General features: G+C 33.1%; 2 protein-coding genes across 2 annotated transcripts in view; one reads left to right on the top strand and one right to left on the bottom strand.

The window, feature by feature from the left end:
• LOC133185180 (zinc phosphodiesterase ELAC protein 1-like) overlaps positions 1 to 12,532 on the bottom strand; it is a 295,055-nt gene that overhangs the window by 187,487 nt on the left and 95,036 nt on the right. The window lies entirely within an intron of this gene.
• LOC133187890 (uncharacterized) lies at positions 1,323 to 3,829 on the top strand. The gene has a single exon (XM_061323315.1). It carries the CDS (start codon positions 1,748 to 1,750, stop codon positions 3,710 to 3,712), a length of 1,965 nt encoding a protein of 654 aa, XP_061179299.1. The 5' UTR covers positions 1,323 to 1,747; the 3' UTR covers positions 3,713 to 3,829.

Raw genomic sequence — 12,532 nt, 5'->3', positions numbered from 1 at the left:
TTTTATTTCACGAGTGGGGCAGGGATTTTGTCTCAAGAGTGAAATAAATTCCGTATTCAACAACAAATTTGTGCATATTTTATGCATTAAATTTTCTTCGGGTTTCCTTTGTGACCAAATAGTTTAGTACATGTAGTTCCGTTTGTTATTTTCACAGTGTTAAAAATAAAATGAATTTTTAATAAATTACAGTTTTTCACCGTTGAAAATGTAATAAAAATATTAAACGAGAATACCCACGATTCTATCAGTTTGAAATCTTAAGTTTTTTTGACCAGCTGGTAGATCGTACGTTCTAATACAACATTATCATATTTCAACAATATTATTAATATAAAAGAAAGAAACAATCTAACACCGCTGATCATGCTGAAGATGTTTGATATTCAGGTGTGAATAATATGAAGCATGGTTCACAATCTCTTCCATTTTGCTTACTATTCTGCGTCCTTTACACAAACACCTATTAAAGCATTACTGCAGTAAACTTTGTTCTAAGCGGAGCCTGCCAGCCGTTTTAGTTTCATATACCTGTACTTACATGTATGTTCGTAAAGACAGTATTTCAACTTATTTGCACTTTATTATACACAAACCAAGTTTTAGAAATAATGATTATTTTTAAACAGCAATGCAAATAAAAATTCAATTTAGTGTGAACTACCTGTGGAATTACTTACATGTAATACCTTAAAATAAGATGCTTTGTAATTGTACATGACGGGGTATTTTTCACTCAAATACATATGTTTTTTTTTTCTCTCTCTCTCTCCCTAAATAAAAATAATAATCTTATTCATTCACATAAAATTCTGTACTGTCAATAAGGAAAAATCAAATGGGATCAAAAAATATTTCAAGAAAAATTTGAACATTTGACAAATTCCACCTGTGGTTGATGATGAATAAATAATGCTTTCATTAAAATTGTCTAAATTCTAGCTTTTTTCGTTAGTCACCTGATAGGGGAAAAGAATATATAATTACACATATCAGCTTCAAGCTTGGATATCAATACATTTACTACTAGCTGCAAAGGAAAAACACCTTATGCAGGTTTTTATCAATATTTCTGTGTCATGGCGAGACTTGTCAAATATTTATCAAACTCGTTTTCCGCTGATTGGTTGAAGCCGTTAATGATTATTTTAAGACGATAAAATTATTTTCTTCTTTTAAAGAATATGTAAATATGTCCATTGATTTCTTTCTCTCCTGAAGGGAACTTATCTATACGTCTCAATACGCAGGGAATTATAAATTTTTTTCCCCTTTCACTTATTATGATGAGATTAATCCCATTTACATTAACTATCAAGTATATTGCTCTGGATAAATAATTAAACTGCTTCTAATTTGATAAAGAGAAAAAAAAAACCCATGAATAATAGATTTCAGAGAATATTGCAGCGTAAAGCATGTTGTCTCGAGATTCAATGTGGCGGCAGCCCAGATATCAAAGACAGAGTCAGATCGGCTCATTTATAATTCAGGGACCAATAGGCGATTTGAAATAACCTTCAACGGGCCACACTTATTAAGAATTCAACCATACTAATTATTCACAATAGAAAAAGGAGTACATGTAAATAATTAATGAATGCGGAGTTTGCGCTCTAATGTAATCCATATATATTGTACGGATATCTTTCTGCTGAATTAGATGGGCTTTTTTAGCGCTGCACTTTCCATCGTGTAAACTTCGAAGAAAGACTGAAAGAAAAAGTTTGAGTTTATTTCCATCAGTATGCTTCGGAAGATAAAGCAAGAACCCGTGGACATATTGGAGACAAGCCCTTCTCTTTTAGCAAATGCGAAGTCTGCTTACAGAAACGGAAGTTATTCCAGCGAAGAAAATTCGGTTTTTGATAGTTTAAAACGGAAGTCATCAGATGTTGAACAATATGCCAGGAAAAGGGAACGCTATAGTACCTCGGACTTGTACTCGCACAGTAGCCTCAGTGATGTAATGCCAAGAGGAAGCAATGCCAGCGGCGAGAAAGTATACAGTTGTTCACTTTGTGAAGAGAAATTTTCAAGCGAAGAGGATAGACTATGTCACATAACTTTAGTTCATAAAAGCAAGAGTAATACAGGAAGACGGAATTCAACTCGTTTTGCGCGGCACACATGCCAGATATGTTTCGCAAGATTTCGTACCTTGAAGGATTTTTTCAGCCACACAAATTGTCATGCGGATAATGCCGGTCTAAGCGCGATTCAGAAAAGCATAAATGAATCTATCGCCAATAACAATTTACAACGCTTTTTTGCCAGTTCTCTGAGTGCCAGTTCTGTAAGCCAGATTTTTCAATCTGCATTTAAATGCGATTGCTGTGATAGGATTTTCTCAAACAGGGACTCGTACGCCATGCACGTGATGATGCGCGTGAAAAATGACGCCTGCAAAGATCAAAATGAAATTCACAAGGGTGATAAAGAACAGTGGAGAAAAATAACAGAAATGGACAAATCTAACGGAGAAAAACGAGTCAAAGAAGAAAACATGTCTACAAAAAGTGACATTTTGACACCTGATTTAAATAAAGCGTCTTACATTGACGTTACAAATGCTACGGAAAAAGATGAGTATTTGCAATCCTTACTGCAACACTCCGTCGAAAGATTCTGCAAGCAAAATATGACACTGCTGTTAAAAGACCCAAGGAAATGTCTAATGTGTCATGAGATTTTCTCAGATAAAGATGCCCTTGCGATGCATGTCATGTCACACCATACCAATGGACAGACCTCTAACTCTCCTAATCAAAATCGAAATATCGACGACAAACCAAACCCGCTAGCCACGGGCGTCCCTCCTTCGTTTGTCCGCTTGATTCAAAGCTCAACAGAGGAAAATCAACTCAAAAAGCAGGAAAACAAAAGGCTTTGTTGTGAGTACTGTAAAATAGAATTTGTAGATCACGATTCTTTGGCCATGCATATATTAAACCACACTTTATCCGAAGTAAATGCAAAAGAGAGGAGAGAGCACTCTCCAATAATAATGCCACCTACACAGTTAACTTTTTGGGAGGCATCGAAAGAATTGAATTCTACGAAAGAACTCGCGGAATCACCCCTGAACTTGGTAACAGGTAAAGAGAGTCTACTGTCACACGTTAGTCAGCAGAAAAATGAGAAAAAAGATCGCTATGAAGAGGAAAAACACAAAATGTTTTCAAAGGGAAAAGACGAGACCGCAGGGAAAATACAAAAGTCCCCCCAAATCGCTTTCCATATGCAGAGAAGTGCCAGCGTCCCAGACATGAGAAACACGTTTAAAGAAGATCTTCATCGCCCGGCCTCTGTAGAAGGAATGGAAAAAAATTATGAGTACCTGTTTAGTGATGGATCCATAGAAATAGACTGCTGCTCGGACGACAAATTTATACCGGAAACTCCGACCAATTTATCAAGACCAAAAGACGCAATACGTTCCGAGAGCGAAAGGGCAGTCCCCGTTGATGAACTCCCGGCTAAGAAGCAGACAGTTATTGCAACCGAAGAATTTAATAACCCGCAAGAACTACTGAAACTCATTGACAAGCCAGTATATTTCTGTAGGTTTTGTGACATCATTTTCCTGAATCGTACGACGTTTTACCTACATAAGGGTCTCCACAATGTAAACAACCCATGGCAGTGCAATATGTGCGGACAATTATACACTAACGTTCATGATTTTACTGCACATATCATTCACCCATGACCTAACAAATATGAATATTCTATTTGACTCCTTTCACCCTGTCTCTGTTTAACGGGAACAAATTGTCTAATGTATCTTTTTACACTTGTATGTAATAGTCTCATATTTGTAAAAATCTGCATGCTTACTAATAATTCAATGTTTTTGCTATTTTGCTATAAATGGTCTAGAATTTTTCAGTGTGATAAAATCATTTTTATAACCTACATATATAGTGTTTTTTTTTTTAATTCAACGGGTTTGACATTCATTTTAGTCAAACTTCTTCTTCATGTTTGAGACGTAAAGCGCAGAAAGTGGGGAAAGTGCTTAAGGGTTTCATAGGAATGGGAAAAACATACATCAATTCATCACAATTTTATAACTACTGTGTACTGATTGTAACACTCCATCAAAAATAAAGATTACACTTTGAATGTAAATTGCACAAGAGTTAATATGTGTTAAGAATATAATAACATGTAGTATGACATATGAGATCATTAACACAAAATCTCTTTGATTATAAATCTATCATGCAAAACACGGGCTAGTGAGTCAGTTTAAGTGTAGAACCTAGTTAGTTGGTCAGTGTAAGTGTGGAGCCTAGATAGTGGGTCAGTATAATACAAGTGTCGAACCTGGCTAATGGGTCAGTGTTAGTGTCGAACTTTGCTAATGGATCAGTGAAATGTCGAACTTAGCTTTTGGATAGGTGTTAGTGTCGAACCTAGCTAGTGGGTCAGTATAATATAAGTGTCTAACCTTGCTAGTGGCTAGGTGTAAGTGTCGAATTTAGCTAGTGGGTCAGGGTTAGTGTCGAATAGCTACTGGGTCAGTGTTAGTGTCGAACCTTCCTAGTGGATCAGTCTAAGTCTTGAATCTTGAATTCATCGGAGTGCAGTTCTATGATTTATCAAAATAGTTTTAGCAAAATGTGTGAAAGGTAAATTACACAGGACACAAACTCAGAATAATTTATTTATAGGAGATGTGAACAAAGATCGAATTCACCATTTTATATAGCTATATCTTCATATCTTTAATGGGGAATAAATTATTAATCATCTCTATTGTTTTTGGAATGTGCCGAAATTGGTTGACGGCCTGCCTGGGTTTTGTTCCATTATTAGTAAGTGCATCGACAAATTAAGCCACCGAGCGATTTCATATAGGCACTTGGAGTGATGATACATAAGTTACATCGTGTCAATAAACTATAAACGTGATTAAATTGGTGTTTATCAATTATTCACAACTTCCAGCAGTTTCTCTGTACTCCTGGCTTCAGATTTTGCTGAGAATGAGACACAAATAATTAATGACTACCTAGTTTCACCATGGATATTATTACAGAATTATTCCTAGAAATACATGTGGAAAAAGTTTTACGAGACGACTATGCCAGACAGAAAAGATAAAAACAATAATTACCTGTCTGAAGTCTATATTTTATCTCTACTATTTGCCGTTCCTTACTAAAAGAGATATTAAAAAGAGTCTTAGAATGAAGAGGAAACGTTCAGGGGTGATATTTAATTGTGAAAATTCCAAGCTTTTGAATGACATTACATTGAAAGAAAAAATTACATGGGATAAAAATACACATGTTTGTAAATTTTGATTTCTTTGGGTATACATGTGTCTTTTGAGTGAATATAATCGATTGCTCTCTGCTGTCATCGTTCAGTGTCCAATGTTAGTCGTCCGTTAACTTTTCAAATTTTTAACTTCTTTTCCAAGCATCAAAAATTGCGTCAAACCGACCCTGGGTCATCAGAATAATTATTTGTTCAAATTAAGGGCTATAGCCTTTTCTGTGCAAGGAGTTTTAAAAGATTTAAAAATGTAAAAATAGGGTAGGTGATTTAAAAAAAATGACGAAACTCGTATACATGTACAAGCTTCATCATATAATGAAGATTCAAGTTTGTGCAGTTAAAGCATAGCCCTTGGTCAGAGATGGGGGGAAAGTTTTAAAAACAGTTTTACATGGAAATGCATATTAATAAAAAAAATATAAAGATATTTTCAAGAACTCCAAGGCTACAAATTCTAGATCTGAAATTTATATATGCAAGAAACCTCGTCGGATGCAAAAAAGTAGTTTTATGTTGAAATGTATGAAAATTTTAAAAAATCTTTTGAAACCTGAAAGAATATAAATTGGCAAAATTTATTTCTTTAAGGTGTGGCAATGGGGCTAGGGTTTGGCCACAAAAGGGTTCCATAGGTATACATAGAAATGATTAGGACGAATGTTAAAAATGTTTCCAAGAATAACAAATTGTCAAACTTATGGGTTAAAAAGATTCAACCATGGCCCCGAGGAAGGGATTAGGCCATTCCATAGGATTCCAAGGCAATAAATGTTTGGGAAAAATCTTTTATAAAAAAAAATTGGCTTTTAAGAATTTCAGGGCTTAGAATTGTCTTTAAATTTTATGTAGATTCAAGTTTATTAAAAACCATAACCCTGAGGCAGGAATGGGTCATCAAGAGGGGTCAAATTTTTACATAGAAAACAAGATTTGTTTGTGAAACACTGATGCCCCCGTATGGCAGTTTATGGCAAAGGTTAAAGTTTCTCAAATGCAAGTCAAGATCCAGGCCAAAAGATAAAAAATGTTGGTACCCAAAGAAAGGTCTTGTCTCGAGGAATCTACATTTGAAATTTGAAGCCCTAGCTGCAACTGTTCAAAAGTTATGGTGAAGGTTAAAGTTTTTTAAAAGTAAATAAAACGTCAAGGCCAAGTTCAAAGTTGTTGGTATCCAAAGGAAGGTCTTGTCACAAGGATTACATAAGTGAAGTATGAAAGCCCTAGCACCAGCCATTCAAAAGTTATGACCAAGGTTATAGTTTTTAGAAAGTAGGTCAAACTCCTAGGTCAAGGTCAAAGGGTCAAAGAGGTTGATATCCAGAGAAAGGTCTTGTCACAAGGAATACACCTGTGAAGTTTGAAACCCCAAGCACCAACTGTTCAAAAGTTATGGCCAAGGTTAAAGTTTCTCAAAAGTAGGCCAAACTTCAAGATCAAAAGGTCAATTGAAAGTTGTTGGTATCCCTAGGAAGCCCTTGTAACAAAGAATACACATGTGAAGTTTGAAACCCCATGCACCAACTGTTCAGAAGTTATAGCCAAGGTTAAAGTCTCATAAAATTTTGCAAAAGTGGGTCAGACGTCAAGGTCAAAAGGTCAAATATGATGGTACCCAAAGAAAGGTCTTGTCACAAGGAATACACATGTGAAATATGAACGTCATAGCTCTAACCAATCAAAAGTTATGGGCAAGGTTAAAGTTGACAACAGACAGACAAACAGACAAACGGACAAACAGACAGACAGGACAAAAACAATATACCCCCGGGATCTTTCGATCCAAGGGCATAAAAATAGCTTAAAATATATTCAAAAGAACTACATGTACGTGGATACAAATTGTCAATGTGTCTATATTCCAGCATGACAGCGTTTTAATGCAGTGTAGATTAAAATTGTTCAAACCGTGATCCCCCGAGTCCGGGAAGAGGTTAATAAAAAAATTCTCATGTAGCAAAGGATAAAATAATATAATCAAAGTACTGAAAGTACTGAAAGCCGGGCTTTAATTATTCGAGTATATTATCTATTCCGAAATTAGTACACATTTAAAAATCTTTCTTTCTGGCCATTGATATTTTACAGGTAGAGTTTGTAGGATTATGATTAACAATAACCCATCTACCAATATTAAAATTAATGGTCCAGAACCCAACGGTTTAGAATCAAGATAGGACTTAGTTGGTCATATTTTTAATGAAAATACATTTATACCTTTCTGAAAATTAAGCTCACAATGGGTATACATGGTGACAGTGCACTTTGAGTGGTTTTGCTGATCAATACAGGCACATAGTATCGGGGGGAGCTATGGGCGTCACCATTTTTCAAACATAAACTTTTACAACGGAAAATGAACATTGAAAGGTTGATTGACTCTTTGCAATCGAATTTAAATTAGACTTCTTATCTCACTCTTCGTAAATTTACCGGGTATTTGTCACGAGCGACTGACAGGTTTACTAAAAGCAAAATGGATGGTCTATCGTTAATTAGATTGTACCCTTCATTTTGCTGTAGCATATTAAAATTACGGTAATTTGGTAATGTATTAATAAAATTCGAAATGTGAACGTAAGTTGGAACCCAACCCTACCCCTTCTCGCAAGGAATAGGGCAGTTTTCCTTTTTTTTCTTCTTTAAAAACGATCTACATGCCTGTATTTATCAGTGAAAAATATTCTTTATTTCTGGACCTCTAGGAAACCAGCTACACGGAATTGATAATTATCTATTTTTATGACATGAATTCATGTATGAGTCTAGTTCTAGTTCCACGTTTGACCAAAATGGTCATTGCCTGAGAAAATCATGATATATTCATGTCTTTATGGCTTGTTCATAGTCGGCTCTTCATTCTGAACAGGAAATTTTGAAGCAAAGACTAACCAACGATTTCTAAAAATACTGTGTTATACTTAGATAAAGACTAATAAACATTTTTATATGTTGTATTTTTTTTAAATTATTTATTTACATGAACGACTTTTTTATTTCCCAGCACCATTGGGAGCTTGTATGTGTTTTTAGACACTTTTTATTGAAAAGCGCGCGCACGCTCAATATACTGTTAAGTGGTCTGGGAGCACATGCGAGATAAATCCAAGTGGAGAAGTCTCCACAAAATTTTCACAAAACAAAGCATGTAGCTTTCGTCAAAAAATTTATCAGAATTTGTAAGCAAAGAAATTTTCAATGCTTAATTGATTGATCATTTATGGATATAAATAATCAATATATACATACACATATTCACATGAAATTTCTATATTTACATTTTTATTTATTTCATATTACATGCTCACAGAATATAAATCTTTAACCCAGTCATCTAAATTAAAAGTTTTTAATAAAAATATTAACCAAATGGAATTGCATTGTAAACTTTATTTAAATCACCTTTACACAAGATATTAACCATCATAACGATTTTTGTTCGAAATTATATTTAAAAGGAGAAAGTTATGTTAATTGCATTCAGAATTATTGAAGCAATACCGTATTTTCAAACCCTTTTCTTTAAACGCATTCAAATTTTAATTTATTAGAGTAATATATTGAAATCATTGCCAGTATTACAACTGTAAGAATAATCCTGGGAATATTTACATACAAACATCATTATAATTCTAACATAGGAAAATATTTTTTTTAATTCCAATCTTTTAAAAATGTTCAAATCTAAGGAAATTCAACGTTCAGGCCTCTCCATAAAAATCTGAATTCAAAGATGAACAAGTCCAAGATTGCTCTTAATATATAACGAAATGCTTAAATGCAAGTAAATTAATTTTCGCTCTCTTTTTTAAAGTGTCAGCTTTTTAAAAAGACAACTCAATCATAAGATATAATTTACATGTCAAGAAATAATTTCATGGTAGACTTTGAAAATAAAATTTCTCTGAATTTCTTTTCAATTTAAATGTTTTAGCTGAACTTTCTTACATGGTCATTGTCAAGAATTTCAAAATACTAGGTAATCATTTAACATACATGTGCAGATATTTTATGATTTTAAAATTTAATAAATTATACATGTATTTCCAAGGATTTCTCGCATATTTTCTATTCAATAAGAATTTTTTCTCATAACTTAAAATTGACCTAGCAATTCAGTCTTAGAATAGTTAAAGTAATGCACATATTTTTAGAGATATTCTTTTAGTTTCAAACAAACAGTACTTTTATCGCCAACTACATGTAGATACACTGATACATTGAAAAGCGACTTCAGGCATAACTCATATTAATTCTTCAAATTCCAATTCACTTATCTATTATTTTGATAAAAAATAAAACAGAGAATATAACCACTCGCACAGCATCGACGAAAACGATGTGAAATTCTTCAACAATTCAATATAGAAACATGTTGAAAAGCCCGCGCTATTGAAAATAGTTCGCTTACAATATGCATTCAGTATAACGTAGCGCATGTACACAAATTGTTACATGTATATCACGATTACCCTAATAAAGTAAATATCTAATTCCTCTTTCAATTTAATTTTCAAACAAAAATATTGATCAATTAACATTTCCAAAGATTGAGATGTTAAAAATATTTGTTTAAGTACCGTATCATCTCTCATTGTGACTATTTTGTTTATCGGAAGCGTCTGCTTTGACGCTGTTCGGCTTTTTGTTTACTTTTCTAAACTGTGCTATTTATAGTAAGGCAGTCGATCAGGATGCCTACAGCCAGGACTTTGCTTTCAGCAAAGCCCGGCTAAAAACTATGGAAACCCGGGGAGGAATTCGAATAAGCTTCAAAGCGGTATATTTAAAAAAAACATATGCACAGTAAAAATCTTTCATTCCTCCTCCTAAGGAATGCATGTAAAATGGTACAAATCGTCAAACATTCAAGCATTCTCATGTAGTACAGATAATTTTTTCTCTATTTTTGGGGTATTCTGGGGCAGAGATGTGTGTGTTAAATGTGAATCAATGCTCAATGTTGGTTTCTGTTGGCAAATTAATAAGAAATTTAACCATATATTCTAATTAAAGAAACATTTATTTTACTCTTAAAAATGGTTTTATTACATCGATATTTTATTTTGATAATATATAACGCATCGCGGATCTTTTCCGAAGTACGTTTTGGGAAACCTTTCCGTTAAACGCCATATTAATAAAAATATTATGTTCATAAATAAATACTTTTATTCATCCATTTGCCAAACTTAAGGTTTGCAATATAATTTCTATTGGTTCCATCAGTTTCGGCGACATTTCCAATGTACGTAAGTAACACTGCTTTGATGACAACGAAGTAAAACATGACTTGAGTCGATATTACAGTGCCATGTGTACTACGTGTTCTGGTATAGGGTTCTTGTGTTTTATTGGACAATTAAAAATTTATACATTATTTTTGGGAACACAGTTTGCCTATTTCATGCACTATTTTGTCCTAAGTTTTAAATGAGGCTTACTTTTGCAGTCTGCTTTCTTTAATTATAAAAATTTCATAAAAATCAAGAATATTTATTTTAATAGTTCAGCGGAGACCGTTTGATATAACCTCATCAAAAGGAATATTTAATAGGAAATAATTAAGTAGATCCTGAATAATTTATAACCCTGTTTGTTGTTTTTACATACTCTTAGATATATGTATGATATAGATATTGTTTTATTTTCATAAAATTTACTGGATATTGTTGTTTTTTGCTTATGTGGTATCTGTCTGTATTTTACAGTCATTATTTGACCATTTTTAACCGTTAGAAAAAATCTTTGCATTTTTGTAAACGGTCTAAGTGACTAAGTAAAAGATATGAGAATTGACATGGTAAATGAAAATTGACAACTTAATTATAAGACAATGAACTACGTCATAGGTCTCTATGGGAATGCTACATGATGAAAATATTATGAACAAGAATCCAAATAATGCACGACATCTATAAATTATTCTATTGAACTTAATTGAGTGATGTGCTTAAGGGTAAATGATTTGAATTATTTACATTGTCGTCCAATACTTGGAATTCAGAGATACTTCCGTTAAGTATCAATTTAACCTACATCTTGATGCTTCAATTTTTTATATCACTTGTTCTTAACCCCAGACTTGAAACATACAGCTGAACTTGTATAATCCAGACAACATTGGTTCCACAGAAATTGGCCGGATTAGACAAAATTTTAATCACTTTATTTTACTGAATGAGACTTTTAAAGTTTACATTGTGTTAGATAAGATTTCGGAATACACAGCATTCGGATTAGATAAGTTTCACTCTATTTGAATAGTAGGCCATTAGAAAATGTATATTTTGTAAAATAAATAAATGAATAAACAAAAATAAATAAAATAGGAAGTGAAGTGGGTCATTTTCCTCTGCAAGAAAAAAAACCCCTTCAATATTGTACACATGTATCTTTTCTTATCACATCAAATGAGTTTTCTCTTAGAATTTCCAACTGTGACCATCTCTTCTATGTGTATATGTATTATATATATATATATATGAATACTGTACCTGACATCAATAATTTAATAACAATATACTGAATATTGGTTACACACACGATCTTAGAGCTTTGAGTGCAGTAAGGTAATCGGCTTTACATGAACGAAATCGGAGAGTGGTGATGTTAAGTACATAGATGTGCAATAATCTTTCAGATTTTTCATTTTCATCTTGGGGACCAATTAGGGGTAATCCACAAACAGAGTTCCAAGGGCCTGCACAGTCACCTGAGTGTAATGCAACCCAACAAATGCCGAATTTATCCTTGCATACACAGTGTAGGCTACATTTATAATCAACAGAACCAATTCACCAATTTACCCAGATAAAAAAGAGAACACATTTAGAGACATAACTTAAGCGCATTATTGTTAGCCATAAAACTAAGTTATTGAATATCAACTGTGATATTAAAATATTTTGTTTATTGAAACCAAAAAAGATTATCATCGATGACTGATCAGCATGAACTTATAAATACTTTAGGTATTCTGTTTTAAAGGTTTCATAAAATTTTATGATCACTTTGTCCTGTGCTATCTGTCTCAGTTTACTTTTACGCATTTCAGACTTTCAGTACAAATATAGTGAAACTAGGCCAATTTCAACTGAAATTGCTACATAGCATCTTCAAATGAAGGTATCAATTTTTTAAAGAGGTTTAATTAGTGGCAATAACTCTTAGCCATGGAGGGATAAATAACAAAAATGTTTGGTCGTTTAAGATATAAAACAAAACAAAATCAAACATACAA

Source organism: Saccostrea echinata, unplaced genomic scaffold, assembly GCF_033153115.1.
Source record: "Saccostrea echinata isolate AGI-Se365-2 ecotype Australia unplaced genomic scaffold, CSIRO_AGI_Sech_v1 ptg000001l, whole genome shotgun sequence".
Classification (NCBI taxonomy): domain Eukaryota; kingdom Metazoa; phylum Mollusca; class Bivalvia; order Ostreida; family Ostreidae; genus Saccostrea; species Saccostrea echinata.
Note: the sequence above shows the minus strand (reverse complement) of the source record. Positions and strands in the feature narration are given on the sequence as shown.

Bases quoted from the DNA above. Each gene is read 5' to 3' on its own strand.
- LOC133187890 (XM_061323315.1), top strand. From the start codon at position 1,748: ATGCTTCGGAAGATAAAGCAAGAACCCGTGGACATATTGGAGACAAGC.